Source organism: Natator depressus, chromosome 3, assembly GCF_965152275.1.
Source record: "Natator depressus isolate rNatDep1 chromosome 3, rNatDep2.hap1, whole genome shotgun sequence".
NCBI lineage: Eukaryota > Metazoa > Chordata > Testudines > Cheloniidae > Natator > Natator depressus.
Genome location: NC_134236.1, coordinates 128805313 through 128829600, shown reverse-complemented (window position 1 = coordinate 128829600; position 24288 = coordinate 128805313). Strand labels below are relative to the sequence as shown.

At 39.4% G+C, this 24288-nt stretch overlaps 1 protein-coding gene across 1 annotated transcript in view; it reads left to right on the top strand.

Annotated features, from left to right (window-relative positions):
* WDR27 (WD repeat domain 27) overlaps positions 1–24288 on the top strand; it is a 176613-nt gene that overhangs the window by 86939 nt on the left and 65386 nt on the right. The window contains exons 22-23 of the mRNA XM_074948788.1: positions 3238–3335; positions 8081–8183. Coding sequence (XP_074804889.1) covers positions 3238–3335; positions 8081–8183 — 201 coding nt within the window. The remainder of the gene's footprint in view (positions 1–3237; positions 3336–8080; positions 8184–24288) is intronic.

The window sequence follows — 24288 nt, the reverse complement described above, 5'->3', positions numbered from 1 at the left end:
AAGGCATGGTATGCATGTGGAAAGTAAGCATGAATGAGGAGACATTATTTCAAATGCATTTCTCAGCACGCGAAATAAAGCACTTATCTATGCATTCCCATTTTTGGCCTTACTCCTAGTTACTAGGTGGGACTAACCTTGTAACCACATAAAAGTACTTTCAATAATACACAGTCAGATAATTCCCCTGTGCTCCCTGTCTTACACATCAGTTTTTGACATGCTGTTATGTGCAACATTTAACATGTGCTGTGCAATATTCAGCACTTTGGCCCCGATTCAACAAAGTTCTTACGCACAGGTGTAACTTTAAGTATGTGAGTAGTCCCTCTGAAGTCAATGGGCCCTATAGCCTCATGGGGACTGTACTGTCAGTTATACTGAGTGGAACAAACACATGAAAAACGCAGTTCACAGAAATATGCGCAAATGTAATATTGCCAGTGAATGTGAAAGTAGGTCATTTTTAACCACTCGCTAAGTGCAGTAAGCAATACATATTAGGCATGTCTCAATTAGAAATCATAATATGCTGCCCTCCCAATGCTCTGGGTATGACATGATCTACAGTGCAGTTTAATTCTGCATCCTTTTTTAGACATATTCAGCTAGGATTTTCATTTGTTATATTATAACACACAATAAAATTCTATTGTGGTTTTAAAAAACCCTTCTTATTAAAAAAATTATATGGAAAAAGGATAGTTAATTCTAGTTCAGGTTATAAATTTCCCTTACTTGCAAAATGTGACTGCTGCTTCTTCATGAAATTACCTCCATTGATCTTCCTTGTTGGACTTGTGCACTCATCTGTGCAGATCTAAGAGTGTTCATTCATGGAAGCAATATATTCTGATAGAGAACTGCAGTTACGGGTAGGTAAGCTAGCATTCTTTGATTAGACACAGACACCTGGATTTAGTGTTTCCTTAAAAAAAAAAATCTAGGAGTTAGATTTAAAGGGACATGGTGTTAACAAGCCATAGAGAAGAGAGAGGGTTTGAAAAGGGCTTTTCTGATTTTTCCACTATCTCGCACATTCTGAAATAATTTACACCTGTGTAAAGTAAGTGTGAATTGGGTGTAATACACTACCAAATGACTACATAAGATGCAAGGCAATGGAAAAAATCAGGTCTCCTGTCTGCCCTGAATTATGGACAGGGAGGAGAACTTGGACCTAAAATCAGCTAGCCAGGTTCAGAAATGGAAAGAGGATGGAATTAAAACTAGTGGAATTCAATGAGTTCAGTGAATAGTCTAGAGAATAGGAAGAGATGAGACTGAAGCACAAGGGACATGATGCTGAAAAGGCCCTTGGAGGCTACCAGGGAGATTTTGCAATGAGTACAGAAATGGACAAGAAGTTAGTGAAGATTTGAGGATAGGGTTGTGGGACAGGGTGGAATTAGATTTTCCTGTTTCCAGTTATCAGTTGAGAAGTGCTGATGTACTTTGGCCATATTGCAGTTTGGAGAGATGAAATAATGTTACAATACCCAAGACAATTGTTGGCTCCATACTCCAGTTGACTTTTGTGATATCTGTGAAATCAGCAGCATAGTGCATATTGGAGCATCCTATGAAGCAGGAGATGGGGATCCTCAATTTAAGGAGAATTGTACAAGAAAGAGATGGTGGGGAGGCAATTACAAGTCTATTAAGTGAATGCTGGATGCCTCATTTAACCTTGCCATTTGAAAAATTAATTTTGTATTTCTAGAGTTGTTATCATTACTCTATCTGGAGGTCACTTTTATGGCAGTGCTCAGTATCCATTGACTAAATACTGGAGTATTTCCCAGTTGTACGCCAGCTCTTGTGAAGAACAGAAGATTCTTGGCAGCTGAGCACTGATTGCGGGAAATGACCTTGAGATTTCTATTGTATGCAGCTAATTCAAGACCTTGAAGGGAGTGGGGGAGATTGCGCTGTTTATTTTTAGTTCCCTGGTAACAAGATTTGTAGCTAGCAAAAAAAGACCAAGGTTTGTCAATATGGATGTTTACAAATGAGAGGAGTTAGACTGGATTTAATTATTTAAAGACATGAAGCCAAATTCAGCCCTGGTGTGAACGAGTATAACTTCTATTGAAGGCAATGGAAATTACGCCAATTTATGCCAAGGCTGAATTTGGTCCATTGTTTGGTATTGGCCTATCCCTGTATTATAGGGTTTAACTCTGTAGAGGTGGTTAATCTCTGCATTTTATTTTTTCTTCTATTTCTTTGTTTGCATGTTGATGTAAGTTCTGTTTATAACTCCAAACAAACAGCATAACTAACTTGAAAGTTGCTAAGATATTCTTTGCTTGTTTTGCATTTATATAAAAACATATTTTGTCATTCTATGGCTGTTACACTCTTGCGTGGATTATACTTCGGTGGAGAACATTATTATCTCCTAACATATGTCATCTTTGTATAATTGACCCATCTACAGTGTTTCTCTGAGACAGAATGTAAAGCATTCAACCCAAGGGCTTGGCAGCATGATAATGCCTTGTGGAAGGGGGCAGGGAGGAGGGAGCTTTATGGTTTGCTGACCCCTACTATGTATAAAGTTTTTGTGGAAAATGGAAAATATGGTCTGAACCTCTCCATAAGGCAGTGTGAGATGCAAAAGCATTCCTGTTCTCACTGCCAGCAGCTGGTATGCTGATCATGTATTCCATAATTCTTAGCAAGGTAGTTAGAGAGCCAAAAGGGGTTCTCTAACGACTACACACTCAGTGGGGTGTTCCATAATTTCTAGCATGAGCTGTTGCTAAGGAACCTCAAGAGTTTCCTTAGCTACTTTATTAAAAGTTCCTTTGCTCAGTGTATCAGTTCCTGCCAATGGGAGTAGCTGTTTCCCTGTTCTTGTTGCCTTATTAAGGGCTGTTGGTCAGGCTGCAACCTGTCTCTTTGTCTGAAGACCGTGGAAGGACTGTAGTATGGATTTGCTTACAACAGATACTTCCTCCTGCAAAAAGTTCTAAAGTTAGCGAGGAGTACATTACAGGAAGAGGGTTTGAGAGAGGTGGTCTTGAAGGTTCATGTTCTGAAGAACCTGAAGGGTCTGGAGTGTGGCAAACTCATGTGAAGTCCATACAAATTGAACCCTGCCGGTGTTGCAAAGCCCCAGTTTTATATTTCAGCTCAACATAGGTAATGTCTGTGTAGATTTTAACTGAATGCATGAAATCTGTAAACACCGGAAGTGCTGCCATCTGAAAGAAGTCTCTAATGTTACAGGGATCAGCTTTTAGCACTCAGCCGCTTGAAGCTTACAATCTTTTCATGACCACAGCCACTGGTGATGGCATCAAACTGTGGGATTTGAGAACACTGAGGTAAGGCCGGATTACTTACATTAGAACTAAAAAGTCAGATATTATCCTTATTCAGAATCTTCATACTTTCTTAAACAAGTGAGGTATAACTAGTTAATATCTGTACTATGCTCTGAACAGATAAGGCACATGCTAACTATTATATGAAGAAAATGGCTAACCAGCGGTAGCTACAGTAAACTCAAAAGTAATTTTTTTTTCTTTATAATAAATATGCAGGACCTGATGTTTCTTTTCATCATATCAGTGTTTTTCTACGATTCCAGCATAAAACTGGTATAATGGAGTGCGGACTCAGGCTTGCAATCTTGAGGGTTTTTTTTTCTTTTAAAGGATAATCTCAGATTGTTTGTTTAAGAATATTAACTGTTTACACAAAATAAAAGTTACATTTGAGCCCTTGGTTGCCCAGGAAAAGCTCACTAAAGTAGAAGCCATTGAACAGTCAACATTTGTCAACTATTGCCACATACTTACCTCGGATATCACTTATTTCAAAAATAGTATATTGTGCTATGGCAATGATAGTGTTCCCAAAACATCATGCCAGCCTATCTGTTATAACAGATCCACCATATGATCTGGTGTTTAAAATAGGAATGGACTTTTATGTAACTAAATTATTATTATAAATCATGTATATACAACCAGAAATGTATTTGGTGATTTCTAAAACCAGATGTCCCCTCCTCCAAAATACAATCTAGCACAAGAAAAGATCTCCCGCTGTCCCCCCACCGAAAAACTCCCAAACCAAACAACAAGAAAAAAAAAGGAGGGACAGCTGTTCAGGAAAGGGAAGATTTGGGGAGATCTCTGTTGAGGAGGGTAAGGTATGAAATATTTCTAAAAGAAAAGGATTTTAGAGAGCTGATTTGAAAGAGAGGGGAAATGCATTAGTTTTAAGTGATATTCTTGGGTTTCTTGTTTGTTTTTTATTAAATGTAATGTTTTATGGTTTGCCTATTAGTTTGTGTTTTTTTTAATTGAAGATAACATCAAGTATTCCTTAGTTATTTTCACTTTTTTTGTTTGTAAAAAATCTGTTAAGCCCATAGAAGGGCATGTAAGTTCTTGCCAAAATATGGCGCCTTATTGCCCCCACCAATGTCAAAAAGTAATAAAACTGGAGACTTCTGTGGTTGGAAACTATTATGTTCCTATGTTTTTGTAATCAGCTGGTCTAACTACTATTCTAGAAGAATAATAAATGAGTTGAGAACTTTTCACAGATCACTTACCTGCCTTTTCCTTTTGCCTTTTCCTTCTTAAAATATTAATATAAGCAAAGCTGGTGAATGGTAAAGTAGTTAAAAGTAAAAGCTGGGTAATCAATTAAATGCATGTGTCCTGGGGGGAAGGGAATAATTTATTTATGTTCTTGCTTCTTGTTTAGTTTGGCAGGGTTATTATATTCACTGAGTTCAGATGGCTAAATTAAAAAAATTAAAGCAGGTCCTTTGTGGCCCATATTTAAAGTACCTGTCTGTAAATATGAACTATAATGCTCACTGGCAGTGACTGCTGTACTGAAGTTGCAAAAAAGATTGTTATATCCTCAGCTTTTCACGAGCATATAACTTTCTAAAATGTTCTGTTCAGATGACACTTTCTGTCCTTGCTCTATTCACAAGTGGAATTTTCTGGAAAAACTGACTTTTTTTTTGTGGCCATTTTTTAGTTCCCGCAAGGAAGAAAATTGTTTACTCTCTCCTTTCTACCTACTCCAGTAGGTGTTATTCACATAGATAATTAAAAAATGGCTGAGTTTAGAATGTTCTGATTTATCATGGAAGAAGTCTGGGATAAAGTGTAGGGGCATTGAACGGTTATGCACTTTACAAATTTTTGGTTTTATGTCCGTAAAGCTAGTAGTACACAAAACACATGGATCGCCCTCATTTTTTTGTTTATGGGTGTTACTTTGAACATGTCTCTGACATATGTATTCCTGACGTGGTTTTTCTTGCTTACACCACTCATCCATCTCAACAATTGCATTTCTGTGGAACAGATCATTTACTCAAGTTTCTTCTTTATTGCCCAACACTCAGTATAATACATTAAAACTGGATGGACCACCATTTTGTAGATTTTTCCCTTTTAATCCTACTGGTATTTTCTTGTGGGCAAAAAAAGTGTTTTAAAGACATCCTCAAAGCCAACATGAAGAACATTTATACTGATATAAAACTCATGGGAAACCCATGCCCTCAACCGACCAAAATGGAAAAGGACCTTGTGGCAAGGATTCCAGTATGTCGAGATCCAAGGAAGATAATAGGAAAAGGAGAAATGGGAAAGGAGAAAAGAATGCACTGCAGCCTGACTCAACAATCCAGGTCCACCCAGGAAATGTCTGCCCCAACTGTGAAAAGATCTGTGGATCCTGAATAGGTCTCATTAGCCACCCCTGGATCCACCGGTGATAACTGGCTATAATTTTATGGAAAACAATCATCCTCAAAATCTGAGGGATCGCCAGCGATCTTCCTGACACATATTACACCACTTACCCTCTCTCCATTTGAGCCCAGTGTTTATTATCCTAGCTCTAATTTCATCCTCCATTTTCCCAGTTTCTGGAACCCAGATACTTGAAACTTTGCATTTTCAGTATTTGTCTGCCCTTCTAGTTTCAAGGGTAATTTTTCAGTGTTCACATTATTGAAATGCCATACCATATGCTGTTTTTCCTCTCCTTATTTTGGCCCGATGTCTCTCCAACACACCTCTCCATTTATCAAGATCCTCTTCTAGACTGTCTTTCTGCTCACTGCATAGAATATCATCTGCAAACAGCATGCACCAAGGTGCTCTTTCTGTATGTTCCTTGTCAGGGTATCCAGGACAAGGATAAAGAAGAAAGGCTCATTGCTGATCTCTGATGCATGCCCATCTTTACTGATAATTCATCTGTTTCACCACTAGAAGTTCTGACTGTTGACATTGCACCTACATACAAGGCTTGAACAAGCTGCACATAAAGTTTTGGTACCACTTTCTCCCTCAGATACCGCCATATGACTTCCGTGGAACTCAGTCAGATCTTTTCCAAATCAATGAACACCATGTGAAGAATTTTCCTTTTCTCTCTAAATTTTTCCACTAACTGCTTCAGTGCAAAAATAGCATGTGAATGGGGAAGCATACTGTAAGTCTTCATCAGTATGAATAGTGTACAGGAAATGCAGTAATAATTAACTCAACAATAGATCTTTCAGCATCACTCATTTTTGCTTTGTCTTATAGATTTTAAGTGTCTGTGTAATTATATATATGTTCACACCTATATGTGATACATATGCCACGATGTATATCCAAAATCCCAATGAGAAAAAGGATTCTTCTTATTGTGCATAAACTAAATTGCTACTCTGCATGCAGAAGGTTTCTGTAGAAGAATGTTTTAATGCCTGTACATTGTTTTGATGATTCTAGAGGCTACAGCTTGCTGTGAAGACCACAGACTTAATCTTGGCACATAATAGATTTTATAAAGATGTACCATTTTATTCTGTACAAATATATCTGGAAAGTCCATATAATTGAAAATGTTTATAATATAGTGCAGTAATATTGCAAAAACATCATTCAAGCTGAATTTAGACATTTCCAGTTTAAAAGCAATTCACAAATTAATAGTTAAGGTAGGAATGTGCAATCCATTGACTGTGCTGTTTTGACATACAGTAGTTGTAGAGAACTATACACTGCGTGTTGTGAACTAGCAGTACAAAAATAGGCACTAAGTGTCCAGAACTCACATAAAAGATAAAGGTAGAGTTGGAGTTTTGGAGCTCATTTATGAGACCACATGTGTCATGTCTTAAGCTAGATTGTAAACTCCTCATGGCATGGCTTATGTCTTCCTTTGTATTTGCACATTTGGATCCTGATTCTAATGGGAGCTTTCAGGTCATTACATGAATGCAAATAATTAATTTTTAGCTAATAAGCACATAGTTAATTCGGAGGCGATTGCATGCATCTGAAGTTTTACATTTTAGTTCTTTTTTTCAACACCCCCTTTCCTTTCCACACTGAGAGCCAGGGGAGAATGGTGATAGTGCTCTTCTTTCTTGTTTTCTTCTTTTGGAGGGGGCCAAAGGTTCAGTTTGCTCAGGAATTACGCAAAGCGAATGCTCTGTTCTGTGCTCTGATTTCTTTTACTGCGCAAGTTTAGGCAGAACAAGCAGAAAGAAGATCAAAGCTTCCACTCTGCACTGTTCTAGAAGTTTGCTGCTAGGAAGTACTCAATGAGAAAACATCTGTTAGGCCAGTCCTGACCTGTTTGAGTCAAATGAAGTTGGACCGTTTATGTGTATTAACATTAGTGGAGAATTTAAGCACTGGGTTTGAGAGTCAAGTTGGTCTACAAAACTGTGGCTGGAATATTTGCTGATTGGGTGATCCCAGGAGTGTTTGTCTCTATCCCAGAAAATTTAAATCTCAAACTGAAAAATTTGAGTTGGTAAACATTCTTTATAATTTTACCTTCTAACTTCCAGTGTTTCAAATTTATTTTAGATTATTGTATTTCTTTAACATCAGTTACTCCTATCCGCCTGCAAAAATGATATTGAAGATTTAATTTCTAGTACTGTATTGGTAACTAGGCAGATGTTGATCTGAATTTAGCAAAACTTCACAAAAATAAATGATTGTAACTATCAACTCTGCAGCTAGTTTAAAAATATACTTTTTAGCCAACGTTAATTCAGTTTATTTTAATTCCCCTAAAGGTGTGAACGTCGATTTGAAGGACATATTAACCGCTGCCACCCATGTGGAATAGCTGTCACTCCCTGTGGGCAATTCATAGCCTGTGGATCAGAAGATAAAAGTGTGCGTAATAATATTTTATGACTTTTGTTGTAAACTATAGAGCTACTTCTAATATACTCACAAAGTGTCCTTTCATGCATTCTTCTAGGGCCTTAGATAAGAGCAGAAAAACTGAGATCTTGTGTGCTCTCTTTGAATACCAGGGATCCTACTTCACATTCATAAGACTCTGGGCTTCCCCTCATGCTGTTGGCCAAAATGTCGTCTTCTTTTTACTGTTATGTAATGTGCTGTGTGCCTGTTGGCTGCATTTTCATTTGGTTGAATGTAGTGTGTGTGTGTGTGTGTGTGTGTGTGTGTGTGGTGTATTAGTTCAAGCACTTTTAGCCTTTGAGATAAACTTTTTACTTACCTTTAAAAATAGTAGATATGTTTTGGATTCCAAATACCTGAAAGAGCATCTTGACACCATAAAGATGTATGCAATGCATACATACAGTGCATTTTCTTGCATGGCAGAGAAAATAATTTTCTTTTAAATAATTCACATTCCATCATTTCTCCTGGAAAATGCAACAGACTCTCAGAATTCAGAACAGTTTTTAAAAGCTAATTTATTACGTTTTATGCAATGCATGACTCAGAGTTCTCACCACCACTAACAGTGGATGGCACATGGTACCAGTTATGGCAATTCCTGTGATGTGCATATCTGAACAATAGGAACTGTGTAGAAACTACAAATTCATTTTGCATAGATTGCCAAACTGCCTTCAGGTGGTGATGACTTTTATTTATGGGTTGGAGATGAATCAGTGACCTAGATGAAAAATGGGAAGGCATTTAGCTGTACTTAGATCCCATTGGAAATGAATCCCAATGGTAAAAGTTCAATTGAGGGTGTTCTTGTTTAAAGATGGTTTCTCTTTTCTCATTGGCTAGTACCATCAGACCCTACTGCCACCTGTAATTAATTCTGGTAAATGTGCATTTGCTTTAGATGTAGTAGACACTCTCAAATAAAAGCAGATTATAATTTGTAGAAGTATTCAAATAATGTAAATTTGGTAGGTTGTGCACTTCTTTGCATAATTTTGACTGTACTCTTACGCTTGATAGCAGCTCTTGCTCCATTTCTTTACTGATTCACTAGAGGGTAGTTACTTTCTGGCTGGTGATATATACTTTGGGGACTCTGCACGATGTGGGATCAGATTTCTATTGAACATAAATCTCCTCAAAGCATTTTGGTAGGGAATCTATTTTACTTTCATCTATATTCTTTACAGTTAACTCTTTAAGGCTATATGAGTAGGATGTTCAAACATTGATCTCAAATTCAGAAGCAAAAGTAACTGCAATAGCAGACTGTTGTTGAAACCCTGGCTCCTAATACCATCTGCAGACAAGTGTTTTGCTTGGAAGGGCTGTAGTAATTAAGGTTCTGTTGATATTTCTGTTGTCTGAATGCTGGTAATCTGCTTTTCAAAGTGTTCTTTGAAAAAATGTCATGTTCAGAAGAGAGGGGTTTTTTCCCTTTAAGATGAAATATAATTTAAATTGTTGGTTTGAAGTTTAAACTGTATGCTCATGATTTATAGTTGAGACTGATAACTAAGGTCCATGATAGGTAGTATAAAAATACATATGACCAGATTGTAAACCCTGTTCTGCTCCAAGTCCTGTTGGGATACTGCTGATATGGGAGAGTCCCCTGTAGGTCTGGAGTCAGCTGAGTTAGCCTCTATGCCTCTCTCTTAACCATATGGTGCCGGGGGGATTTGTTGTGGGTGGTGAGTAAAAGTGGATAGAGCATTATGCATTATTCATTCCAGCTACCACAGCTGGCATATGGTCTTTGTGGGACTCTGCCAGCTAACACATTTCAGTGCAGCCCCTGGGTGGCTCTAATTTGCATCTGGCTCTGGACAGAGAATCATTGACCTGTAAGTGTTTAGCTTGCTGTCTTTCAGCTGGCACTCCTACTCCTATAGTTCTGCTTTACTCATAGGCCAATTGCTAAGAGGTCTTGAACATGTCAGGAGCCATGAATACAGTGTTATAGCATGCTTTCCCAAGTATAATTTGATATTAGAAAACCTGAATCAATACATCAGACTTTAAAAAAAAAAAGCATTCATCATACTTTAGGTGTTACAGCAAATGTTTGATGTGCACCTTAGTCCTTAACCTTATTATAATCCACTGTTTACTGCAACTCACATTGTGAACAACATAGATCATTGGATAGTGGGATATAAATACTATATATGACATTTGGGACATTACAGAAACTTGTTGATATCTGTCTGCTGGAGACTCTGAAAATAAATTCGAGGTTAATCTGCGAAATCTGCGAAAACACTCCAGCTCTGTAGTGCTCTTTGTTCATTGCCCGTAAATTTATACTTATATGTTTGACTCAAATCAGTCCCAACACTGGAATTTTGGATATTAATATTATTGCATTATGTGGGTTTAGATATCATTCATCATTTTTTGTTGAACCAACTTTCCTTGAAGATTTAGAAAGTTTAGAACTCCACTACTTGATTTTTACCAAAGGATCTGAAACTATCCAGTCTAGTAGGATAATATTTTAGTTTTTATCCTTTTAGGAGGACTTCTTTAAAATGTTGACGGTTAATACACTTTATAACTTGTACTGTTCTTTTTAAATTTAAAAACAAATCAAAGCACTTGACATTCCAGACATGTTGTCAAAGCTAATAGCATCCTGAAAGCTGTATCGAACTGTAACTGAAACAGCTTTTCAGAATATCTAAAGCCAGATACTCTTACAGTCCATATTCTATACTTGATCATCTGCAGAAGCTGAGGAAATTTGTGCAAGAGTGTCAGAAATACAGCAACATGGGCAAAGACCTTATCTTCAAGCACTGGATTCTGGAAAGAAGTTTATGTAACTTTTCTCTGCCCAACAAGTCAGAAATGATGATGTATCTTAAAGCCATCTGTGATTCCATTTATCAAGCACAGTACTTGCACTTCTTCTTTAAACAAATGTGAACTGAATTTGAAACCAAACGAGCCACTAATGCAATATAATTCAGAGACATTAATCTTAAACTGTCTTTGTATTCACATTAAGAGAAATGTTTGACAAGGAAGAAAATGTGTTGGCAACATTGATTAAAAGTAAAATTGAAACCATATTTCCACAGGGTGCAGAAACAGATCACTGAACCATGTTATTGTAAACAAAGAGTTGCAGATGCTATCCTCCTTTCCCCCTTCTTATGAAGTATGTTAGACCTGTTTTTTGCTAAGAACAACTCACCACAGCTCCTGTTTGGTTTGAGCAAGAGTTCTGTTTCCTTTTGACTCACTTGGCAGAGCTATTACTAGTTAATGATGAGGATTCCAGGGCAGTGTCATGGAAGCTGTATATGCAGGAGGTCCAGCCCATGGGATGAGGGGCTCTGCTAATTGACCATGTCCTGTCAGAATATATGCTCTCCGGTGTCAGACAGCAGTTGATAGCGAGGGCAGGATCAGTTCTAACAGGAAAGTTTCCATAGCGTGAAAAATATAAGTTCCAGTAACCAGATACCTGTAGCATCCTGGTCCTGAATTTAGTCAGATTCATGTCCAGTGATTACAGAGCACGCTAAACCAGAAATGCTATTTTACAGTAGCCTTTTTACTTATGGCTGTCAATTATCTATGTTGATTTTTGTAAATAAATAAATGGATGTAATAATAATTTCTTTCAGACCAACCAAATGGATCATTGCAAGTCTCTAAATAGCAAACAAGGATATGAAACAAAAGCTCCAACCAGTATCAGGGCTCCATTTTGCAGAACTCTTTATAAAAACATTTGCAGAAACATTTGGTGCCCAAAGAGATCACAATCTAAAAGAAGAAAACAAATCTGAAGTGTATGGGAAACAACAATTTATAAGCACACATTTTTGAATGCATATATGTCCTGGCTTCATTTTTCTATACTGTATTTAATGAGGTTTTAGTTAGCTGACTGGTTTAATTATTCAAGAAATTATTTCCTTCAGGGTTTTTTACTTTGAATACCTTTGAGTAAATTCCAAGATTGCAGAAATAAAGTGGGGAATGTAGAAATAAAGATTTAGGTCTTTAATTATGTTTAGATTCGGTTTTTCCAGGTCTCTTTGATCTATAGAGTTTAAGGGGCACAATTTGGCCTCAGGCCTGAAATGCAGCTTGCTAGCATACAGCCCTGTGCCCACATGGAGTTTCAGACTCCAATGGGACTTTGCCTGATTGCAGTGGTTTACACTGACTGCATTGAAGGATTGGAGCTGTTTTTTAGCATGAATGGTTTCAACCTCAATGACCATTATAATGCATCCGATGAAGTGAGCTGTAGTTCATGAAAGCTTATGCTCAGATAAATTTGTTAGTCTCTAAGGTGCCACAAGTACTCCTTTTCTTTTTGCGGATACAGACTAACATGGCTGCTACTCTGAAACCTGTCATTATAATTATGTACATATTGTATAAAAAGTTCTTGCCGCTTTTCGCATTTTCATTGTATATTTCACTGTGATAAAGGATTGCCTATGGTAATGTATTTTTAAACTTGTTCCAAGCAGAGAATCAAATCTTGGGTGCTCCAGAGTTGAGGTGCAAAATTGGAGAGTGTGTGGAGCCTGTTCTTCCCACTCCAGTGATCATGAACAGGAAGCAGCCATAATACAGCTGCCCACACACCCTGCTCTAGCATCACTATCCGCATGCAGCATTCCCGAGGGAATTTGTGCAGACTGCTGGTATAAACATATTTATGATCCCAACCCCTGGCCCATCAGCTTGTGGTTGGAGGGCTGTGCTAATGGGAGTGCAAGGGATGCTGGAGCCATTATCCCTGTTTTTGGTCTCTATGGGCATAATGCCTCCAGCTACCATGCCTATAACACACTTCTTCCCACCACCTAATGCAAGCCTGGCTCTAAGAGTCATAACTTTAGTCAAATTTGTTTCAGACATTAAATTCTGGCTTTGGCATAACATAAAACCTACAGTTTCTTGAAAGCTGACATGTTCAAGTCTACATGACTACTGGCGTTGCTGTTTTATAGAACTTTAGTTCTTACAACCTGTACATTTTAGTGATGTGCCAACAGACATTTATATGGTTATAATCCATTTGCCCAGCTATAAATCAGGTGCTGTCTTAAAGGTTTCCCAGCTGGATTACCTTTAAACTGGTAACATAAATTCATTAGTGGTATTGGGTGATGTTTGCTATCCTTGTCTTACGTAATAGAATTCAAAAGCAGTTTTATTTTTGTATGTTCTTTCACCAAAGTGTGTAACTTTCTAGATACTTGTTACTTATATTATCAGTGCGTCTTTGTGAAACAATATAATACTGACTGACTGCTAATTTCATCATCTACTTAACCATGTGGTAGCTGTATTTTGGTTCTAAGAATACATACTCTAAAGAACTCTTTCATTTTGAATAGTTTTTAAATTACTTTTTCTTGTATTTCCTCCTTCCACCTCCAGTTTTATTAACTGATTTTATTGGATTTGACATTTATAATAATAATCTGTGAATGTTGGCACTCCATTTTTCCAGTTTGTAGGGCCTTTGAGAGACAGTTTTCTGTTTATATATTGTTCAATAAAAGTCCCATTTTGTATAGTAATTGACGATTTAGAGGTAGATGCTCTCCAATTCTGTCTTCCTTCTCCTTTCTGGTTACAAGTGGCCTGATCTAACTCCCATTCAAGGTCAGTAGAAGGACTGCTGTTGACTCGAGTGGAGCTGGATCAGTCCCAAAGTGCTTTGCTATTTTTGTTTTCTTTCTAGAATGAAAGGGATGTTGCTTAATGCAGTGGTTCTCAAAGCCGGTCCACCACTTGTTCAGGGAAAGCCCCTGGCGTGCCGGACCAGTTTGTTTACCTGCCACGTCTGCAGATTGAGCCGATCGCAGCTCCCACTGGCCGCGGTTCGCCGCTCCAGGCCAATGGGAGCTGTGGGAAGGGCGGCCAGAACATCCCTCGGCCCACTCCACTTCCAGCAGCCCCCATTGGCCTGGAGCGGCGAACCACGGCCAGTGGGAGCCGCAATTGGCCGAACCTGTGGACGTGGCAGGTAAACAAACCGGTCCGACGCGCCATGGGCTTTCCCTGAACAAGCGGCGGACCGGCTTTGAGAACCACTGCCTTAATGCATATTACTATCCTCAGTCTGGAAGAAAAATTCTAATATGCACATTGTTCCATCCCAAGTGTTTTTTTTCTTAGAGCTCAGAATGGTTTCTGGCTAATGGTTGGTACTATTTCTGTTAGTTGCTAGTCAACATCTTGCCTGCTTCTGTGTTTAAGATTTGTATTTCAAGTACCTTAATATTCTTCCATTACACTCAGCATGTAAAGGATTTTAACTTGCTTTTTGCAATTTAACTTTCTAACCATAAATAGACTGACAGTGTCCCTCTTCTTTGATGTTTGGTTGACTGAAGTTATTCCAGCAATACCAGAGCACCGTACCTGCTAAAAATGTGCCTCTCAAATTGTCATAAATCCAAAAAATTTGCTTAAAGTTGGTTTACTGTATGTGGAATCATTTTGGGGTGGGGGGGCAGGGGAATGCATCTGAAATATTTCCTGTTAACATAAGGGCTAAAAATTTATTTATTTTTATTGGATAAATGCCTAGGCATGTTGCCTCTTATACACTTGAGGAGTTGCTACCATTTAGGTGACACTGGTGAATACAAACAGCTGTTTTTAATAGCCATCTCTTTCACTTAAGATTGAAATGTTTCTTTAGTAATTTGGAATTTTGATATCTGAGGTAATCATTTTAATCACCACCTCAGCTACTTCATGATGACAGGACATGAATGGATGGAAGTGTCAGAACAGTTGTGAATATCACACTGTAGATTGGATTCTTACCACTAAAATCTTTGGAACAAGAAACAAAGGCCTGTGTTCATCAAAGACATACCATCCTGATTTTTTTAATTTTTCCATGTCTAACAAAATAATTGCAGAGAAAGGATGATCTTGTGGTTACAGCACTGCATTGAGACTTAAAAGATCTTGGTTAATTTCCTGCTTCTGCCATAGACTTCCTGTGTGGTGTTGGCAAGTTAGTTAATTTCTTTGTGCTTTAGTTCCCATCTGTAACACTGGGATAATGATACTTTCTCTTTCTCACCCCTTGGCTGTCTTATCTGTTTAGATTGTAAATTCTGAGACGTAGAGTCTGTCTCCTACTAAATATTACCATGGCACTAAGCACAGTGAGAGCCCAGTCTCAGTCGGAGTGTCTAAACACAATCATAATACAAATTAATTGGCCAAATAAAGTGAGGCCAAACTCTCAACTTGATGGCATTTCTCTATTTCTCTGTCTGTAACATGATAACTTTTGAAGACTACATCTGATCAATTCCAAAATTTCAAGGAATGTTCCAGCTGTCACTGGGAAGAACTTTATTGATTTGGCGATAGTCAGAAAAGCATGATTTCCACTAAAATCAGAAAAAAGTTCAACTGGAAAATTTGCAACCAGCTCTACCCGTATCCTTAATCTTCACCCTGTCTCCCACTCTCCCATCGCCCAATCCTAAACCTGTTGGCTGCTCCACTTTTCCTCCACCTGCCTGCCCAGAGCTCTGCCCCCCATTTCTCCCATACTATGGCCCTCCATTCTTCCCCCTTCCATTCTTCTGGTGATCCCATATGTCAACACTGCACCACTCTATGTGTGCTCCCGATGAGTCGAAAGAATAGTAAACATGGCAAGCGACCAGCTTGGCTTAATGGTGAAATCCTAGCGGATCTTAAACATAAAAAAGAAGCTTACAAGAAGTGGAAGGTTGGACATATGACCAGGGAAGAGTATAAAAATATTGCTCGGGCATGTAGGAAAGATATCAGGAGGGCCAAATCGCACCTGGAGCTGCAGCTAGCAAGAGATGTCAAGAGTAACAAGAAGGGTTTCTTCAGGTATGTTGGCAACAAGAAGAAAGCCAAGGAAAGTGTGGGCCCCTTACTGAATGAGGAAGGCAACCTAGTGACAGAGGATGTGGAAAAAGCTAATGTACTCAATGCTTTTTTTGCCTCTGTTTTCACTAACAAGGTCAGCTCCCAGACTGCTGCGCTGGGCATCACAGAATGGGGAAGAGATGGCCAGCCCTCTGTGGAGATAGAGGTGGTTAGGGACTATTTAGAAAAGCTGGACGTGCAGAAGTCCATGGGGCCGGACGAGTTACATCCGAGAGTGCTGAAGGAATTGGCGGCTGTGATTGCAGAGCCCTTGGCCATTATCTTTGAAAACTCGTGGCGAACGGGGGAAGTCCCGGATGACTGGAAAAAGGCTAATGTAGTGCCAATCTTTAAAAAAGGGAAGAAGGAGGATCCTGGGAACTACAGGCCAGTCAGCCTCACCTCAGTCCCTGGAAAAATCATGGAGCAGGTCCTCAAAGAATCAATCCTGAAGCACTTACATGAGAGGAAAGTGATCAGGAACAGTCAGCATGGATTCACCAAGGGAAGGTCATGCCTGACTAATCTAATCGCCTTTTATGATGAGATTACTGGTTCTGTGGATGAAGGGAAAGCAGTGGATGTATTGTTTCTTGACTTTAGCAAAGCTTTTGACACGGTCTCCCACAATATTCTTGTCAGCAAGTTAAGGAAGTATGGGCTAGATGAATGCACTATAAGGTGGGTAGAAAGCTGGCTAGATTGTCGGGCTCAACGGGTAGTGATCAATGGCTCCATGTCTAGTTGGCAGCCGGTGTCAAGTGGAGTGCCCCAGGGGTCGGTCCTGGGGCCGGTTTTGTTCAATATCTTCATAAATGATCTGGAGGATGGTGTGGATTGCACTCTCAGCAAATTTGCAGATGATACTAAACTGGGAGGAGTGGTAGATACGCTGGAGGGGAGGGATAGGATACAGAAGGACCTAGACAAATTGGAGGATTGGGCCAAAAGAAATCTGATGAGGTTCAATAAGGATAAGTGCAGGGTCCTGCACTTAGGATGGAAGAATCCAATGCACCGCTACAGACTAGGGACCGAATAGCTAGGCAGCAGTTCTGCGGAAAAGGACCTAGGGGTGACAGTGGACGAGAAGCTGGATATGAGTCAACAGTGTGCCCTTGTTGCCAAGAAGGCCAATGGCATTTTGGGATGTATAAGTAGGGGCATAGCGAGCAGATCGAGGGATGTGATCGTTCCCCTCTATTCGACAATGGTGAGGCCTCATCTGGAGTACTGTGTCCAGTTTTGGGCCCCACACTACAAGAAGGATGTGGATAAATTGGAGAGAGTCCAGCGAAGGGCAACAAAAATGATTAGGGGTCTAGAGCACATGACTTATGAAGAGAGGCTGAGGGAGCTGTGATTGTTTAGTCTGCAGAAGAGAAGAATGAGGGGGGATTTGATAGCTGCTTTCAACTACCTGAAAGGGGGTTCCAAAGAGGATGGCTCTAGACTGTTCTCAATGGTAGCAGATGACAGAACGAGGAGTAATGGTCTCAAGTTGCAATGGGGGAGGTTTAGATTGGATATTAGGAAAAACTTTTTCACTAAGAGGGTGGTGAAACACTGGAATGCGTTACCTAGGGAGGTGGTAGAATCTCCTTCCTTAGAGGTTTTTAAGGTCAGGCTTGACAAAGCCCTGGCTGGGATGATTTAACTGGGAATTGGTCCTGCTTCGAGCAGGGGGTTGGACTAGATGACCTTCTGGGGTCCCTTCCAACCCTGATATTCTATGATTCTATGATTCTCCCACTACCCTCTTTTCAACACCAAGAAGCTGCCCAGTTGTAAGAACCTTAAATTTGTATTTCCTAACTTTTTGACCTTACCAGTTACAGTCCTGTCTTGAACCTTTTCAGTTCAGGGTAACATTTTTTTAAAGAAGGTTGCATTGGGACAACTCCAGCTTCCTCTAGATCCCTCTGGTTTCTTGGATCCCTTTCAGTTTGGGTTTGGACATAATTTATGGTACAGAGATGGCATTAATATCCTTGATTGACATATTTCTGGTGACTGACAGAAGTCAAATGTCTATATGAATTTTATTAGCGCTATCAGAAGCCTTTAATACTGTTGACCATGATGTAATGTTGATTTTCATGCAGGATTTGGCAGGGTTAGGTGGGATTTTTCCTTAGGGGCAAAATTCCTCTCTCAGAAAAGTCTGGAGGTGATACTGTGTAATTGTTCGTTGTCCTAAAGTCCTCACATCTGGAGTCCCTCAGAGTTCCATTCTATCACTCTTCCAGTATAACGTGTATGGGAGGCTGCTGTGGAGAATCTGAGGCATTTTGGGTTGCAGTGTTATCAGTATGCCCATGATACCCGGACTATACATGCAGTCTATGAAATGCAGGTTTTGTGGCTCTTTCAGTGGATATTACACAGAGATCTGGATAAAAATGAGATTGTTGAGGATTACTGTGGAAAGGATGGTGGTACTGGTTGATAGGAGGAAGAACTGAGGGGGATTGATGGGGATTGTGATGGCTCCATTCCATATATTGGTACAGTAAATGTGTTTCTTGCAAAGGAAGGATCACATGCTTGGTTTACTTTTCTACCCCTAACTCTTTGGCTTCCCAGATAGCAGTGATGGTTTCTAGTGCTTTTATTCATCTGGGGTTAGCTAAGAGATTATGTTTCCTTATTAATATGAACCAGGTCTTTGTCACCTCTGCATAGTTTAGAAGCAGCACAATCTTTTATGATGGCTCAAATCTTCAGTTAGTTCAGAATGCAGTGGTTCTCCTGTGCAGTGGAAATGGGTGAGCAGAAGCACAATACATCTGTGCTGCACTCGCTTACTTTTCTATTCTAGGTCAGTTCAAGTTTTTGGCTTAATCTGTGATGCCTTCCTCATTTGAGGCCTGGCCACCATGGATACTGCACCTTGTTGCGTACCACTATGCCAGCTGAGAAGTTCGTGTTGGCTGGAAGAAGGGTGTACTTCCCTAGCTAATGTGGAAATTCCCTCTTCTGGTGTTCCCATAGGATCTGTCTATGCTGCACCACAGCTGGCTCATGCCAGCTGACTCAGGCTAAGGGGCTGTTTAATTGCCGTGTAGACATTCGGGCTTGGGTTGGAGTCCAGGCTCTTGGACTGTGCAAAGTAGGAAAGTCCCAGAGCTCGGGCTGCAGCGAAAGCCCAAAGGTCTACACTGCAATTAAACAGCACCTGACAGTGAGTGCTAGTCAGCTGGCATGGGCAAGCCGCAGGTGTCTTATTACAGTGTAGACATACCTTCAGAGCTCAAGTTTGAGTGTCAACAGAGTACAAAGCAAAGACTAACTTTCAAGCACTAAATAATTCTAAAAGTTTGGCTGAAAAGTATATATAACTCATCTCTTAGCTAAGGAATCTTTCTTACAGAGAAAGGGCCCAATTTGCAAATGTGGACACGGGGTATCATATCAACTTTTATACATGTTGAATGGTTATGCACATAAGTACCCATTTTTAATCCCAAGTTATATTAGTATTTGGACACTTTATTTAATTTGAAAATAAGTTAAGTTTGCAGAGCTTTTGTTAAAAAAGAAACATCAGCTGTAATATATACCTTAAAGAGCTATGTCATCAGCTGCAGAATTTTATTCAGTTCCATTGCTAGTTATCATCTGTATTTCTAACAATAGACTGCATTGTAGTCTCAAACATATTGTGAAAAGGGAAAATCCTGATTTCATAGCTTTCCTAGAGCAAATTCTTTTCTCTGTATTAGATTTAAAAGTGTAAGATGACTCTGTGTATGTTGTTAAGTGTTCTAAGGTTCCTGTTACTGAGTCAACTTCAGTATACAAAACAGGAAATAGAATTACTGTATTGCTACAATTTTAGGTTATGGAAAATGAGAGAGAATCTCAGCAGCAGCCAGGAAAGAGGCATTTGCAGGAAACAAAATTTAAAATTTCCTAGATCTTAGCCTAACCACACAGTCCCTCAGGAGAGAGACGGTGGAGGTGAGGAGAGTTTTCCAAGAAGAAAACATTAAAGCTTTAGTTCTGTACTTTGCCAAGCTTAGGAAATATTATAAAAGTAAAACATTTATACTTTCAAAACCACTGCCTAGATACAGCAGTGATTGGTGTGATATAATTAGCTTAAGCAGACAGATAAAACTTATATTTGAGGCCTCAAAATTGGCTATCGACTGCTAACTAAAGTAAGGGAAGAAAATGAATCATAAGCTTCTGAGAAAGGAAATTTACAGAAGCAAACTGGAGTTTGATTAAGAGTTCTGCTTATCAAATTTTATTCTCTTGGAAATTTGAAGACTTTAGCTAGAAATGTATGCTGTGCTGCTCACTTCAAGTACCGTACATTGTGGTTTTAGAGATGTTACTGGTTTTGGTGGTATTCTTCAGGTATAGGGGGTATTAATTATTTTTTATATTTCCTATTATAGTTGTGCTGACAGAGCTCAAGCAAGGATTAGGGTCCCTTTGTAGGAGGCACTAGTTTAGCAAACAACACAAAGACAGGCTCTGCACTAAACCCCTCTAAAAGCATGCCTACTTTATTTGGTCAGTGTTCTGGTGACATGTCTGATTAGATTGACACTTCCCTCACAGCACCAAAATGTGGATACATATGTAGGAGATCTGGGGACTACAGAATGTGAAGCTATGGTTATAGATACTGATGAAATTTGTTTTATTCTACATGGAGCTGACAGTGACACCTATGATTAAGGTTGCTAAACACTTTCAACTATAAGGGTCCACTGGTCTGGAACCTGGGGTTGTGGTAACTGATGCCTCCATGTCATCAATGGGAGCCAAGTGAAGTAGCATCCAGTGCTTACTGCAGAGGTAGGCACTGCAGGAAGTACCACCTAAAGAGGCCAGAGTGACAGAACCCAGCGGATGCCTGACTGGGCCACCCCAATAATTAAAACCAGGAAGCTGCCCCAGGGAGCCATCTGAGCAACAGTGCAGATGCTGGCTTGCTACAGACCTTGTCTTTTGCCACATCTTACTCCTGACTTCAACCCTGGCCTGGCTTGACCTTGGTACCTGTTTCCTGACTTGGGTTGGTAACTAGTCTCAACTCCTGCCTTTGACCCCAGCCCAGGGGACACTACTGGCCTGGTTATCTCCCTGCTGGCCTTTATGAGCTCCTTTTCAGTTGCTGATAACTTTGTCAAACCTTAATTGCTTGGGTTGAAATTTGTTGTCTACATCAGGCTGATTTCTTTCTTCCTTTCCTTTCCTTTCCTTTTTAAATTCAGCCAAAGTGGTTCACCTGTTTCTAAGAATGAGATTTAGGGAAAAACCCATTCTTTTGCTAATGTTTAAAAATATCCTTACAGCCATTTGGAGAAGCTCTTGTACCTCCATTCTTTGCAGCAGATTTGAAATTTGGACTTGAAATTGGCTGGGGAGGGAGGGGGGTTGCCCTGAGGTCAGAGAGATGCCTATTATTATCATGTGAAAATCCATCAAGCTTTCAGAAAACTGCTATTTGGTAGAGGCTTTCAGCTAATTTTTTCAGAGTCTGTCCGCACTGAGCAGGGCCGCTGGGGAGACACAGGACTTTTCCTACAGTTGGTGCTCGCGCTGTGGCATTGGGCACCAGAGCTTGACAAAGAGAGTTTCTGTCTTGTGCTCTCAGGCAGCATGGAGGAGAGGAGGGAGCAGCTTGATTCAAAGGGAGAGGAATGAGGAGCAGGGTAGACAGCGAGGACCAGAGGGACAAAGCCCAGCTAGGATCAGTAGGAAGAGAGCAGCAGAGGGTCAGTTTGAAAGCACAGAATGTAAGAAATCAAAATGTACAAAAGCTCTTTTCAAACAAAGGTTTAGCCTATTCAGCACACCCTTCAACCCTCCTAGCCCAGAAGTATTAAGTAATTTCCCGTTTGAATAAACATGCGTCTCCTCAAAGAAGGACCTTCACCATTTTCCCTCTTTCTCTTGCTATCTTCACACATAGTCTTAGAGAAGAAAGCACTGACACACGTACATTAGGTGCACACATACCCTTTCACGCTCCAGTTTTACTGAAAGTGTTCTGCAAACTTAAAGTAAAAGAAAACACAAATAGGTGTGTGGTTATGGGTGCAGGAAACTTGTTTGGAAACTAATGGTATAGGTAAATGATTTTTACTTTTGGCTGACCCTTGAACAAAGATGGAAAGGAAATATCAATATCTACTGAATCAGTATTTTTATTACAAGAAATTAGTTCTAATATGAAAAAAAGAGATTGACTTTGGCTAGAGTCTGTAGCAGACTTTATGCACACATGCATTTTGGGTATTTTGGAATACTTCCTTGACTGCTCCAATTTCTATTTTATGATATTTGGTTTGCAGAAAATCTGTTCCACTTCTATAGTTGAATTCATATTCAACACTTTTCACAGTCATTGGTGTTATGGTATCATTTATTATTCATTTACTGTTTTTCTAAAAAAAGTAGTGTGTTAAAATCACCTATGTGAAAGTAGAAAGTATAGAGTATTAAAACAGTTTGTGACATTGAAACTGTAGTAAAACTAGAATTGTGGCAGACTCAAAAAGAATTTATTGATGTTGGATTTAGTCCATTCCTTAGCAGTGCCTGAATGCAGCTTGTTTAAAAATAAAGGAAATCGTATTTAATAATTAAAGTTAAAAATAACTTACTGAAAGGTTCTTCTTGGTTCTCTCACCAAGTTGAGGGTTTGATTCAAAAGTTCATTGAAAAATTGGAAGCTGTTTCTGAACATTGTTTTGTCCTGGTAATGTGTTTTCTTATTTGTGACACACTTATTGTTCACATGCTGTAATATTCCTGGTAAAATATATCACCGTACTTAGTATTGGCTACATGGACACTCATATGGAGCCACATGTTGTCATGGCTTCCATGTTGAAACAATTAGTGACTTGCTTCAAAAACTGCCTCAGTGTTAGACACAAGCTATAACCTTCCATAAAAGCTTACAGCACAATAATAGTCTCATGCAGAATATCCACCAACTGTCTGTAGACTCCAAAAGTGGGTGGCAGAGGAGGAAAGTATTGTCTAGAGACATTCAAGAGGAATCAGGGCAAGGGCAAATTACTACATATACTATTGTGGAAAAGCAAACTAAGTTGCTGCTGAAACCTTAAAGTTGCATTAACTTACAATCAGCAAATCTTCACTGTGTTGTGGCAGAATAAAAATGTATTATTGATGTTTAAGCACAAAGCATATAGGGGTCTTCTGCAAAAAGGGGCGTGTGCATATTTAAGCGGAGTGGGGTTAGATGCAATTGGTTTGAAAGAGTTTGCTGTATGTTTCCATGTGCCATGCCTCCTTTCTGCAGATTCTGCCATACATGTAGCAGTGCAGTGCTTCAGATATTCCTTAGTGTAGGGATTAATTGCACCTTCCTGTTGGAAAACCTGCAATGGGAGCCTAAAAGGGAGAAAACCTCTGCAAGAATTTGGCTCACTCAGTTTTATCCCCAGTTGATCTGTTGGACTGGGATATGTCCTGATTCCAGGATATGAATGAGAGGCCCTATGCATCAACACCATCTCTGTATCTCTGGCAACCTGCCCTTTGCTAGGCCATTTTATTTAGCTGCCTGACTTTAAGCACCCTCATTTGAAAATTTGTGTTATCCTCTCTTTTCTATTTGTAAAATGGAGATAATACCCACCTTTGTAGGGAGTGATTTGTGATTTTTGGGGGGAAGAAAAGTGCTAAATAAACACTAAATATTAGGGGCTGTCAATCACAGTTAACTCACACGATTAACTCAAAATAATTGCAATTAAAAATATTTACTGTGATTAATCACACTGTTAAACAATAGAATACCAATTCAGCATGTCCTCTGGAATGGTGGTTGAAAGGACATATGAATCTTTAGCGTATCTAGCATGTAAATGTATTGCGCACCGGCTACCACAGTACCATGTGAAGGCCTGTTCTCACTTTCAGGTGACATTGTAAACAAGAAGTGGGCCACATTATCTCCTGCAAATTGTAACCAAACTTGTTTGTCTGAGTGACTGGCTGAAATAGGACTGAGTGGACTTGCAGACTCTAAAATTTTACATTGTTTTATTTTTGAATGCAGTTTTTTTGGTACATAATTCTACATTTGTAAGTTCAACTTTCATGATAAAGAGATTGCACTACAGTACTTGTATTAGGTGGATTGAAAAAT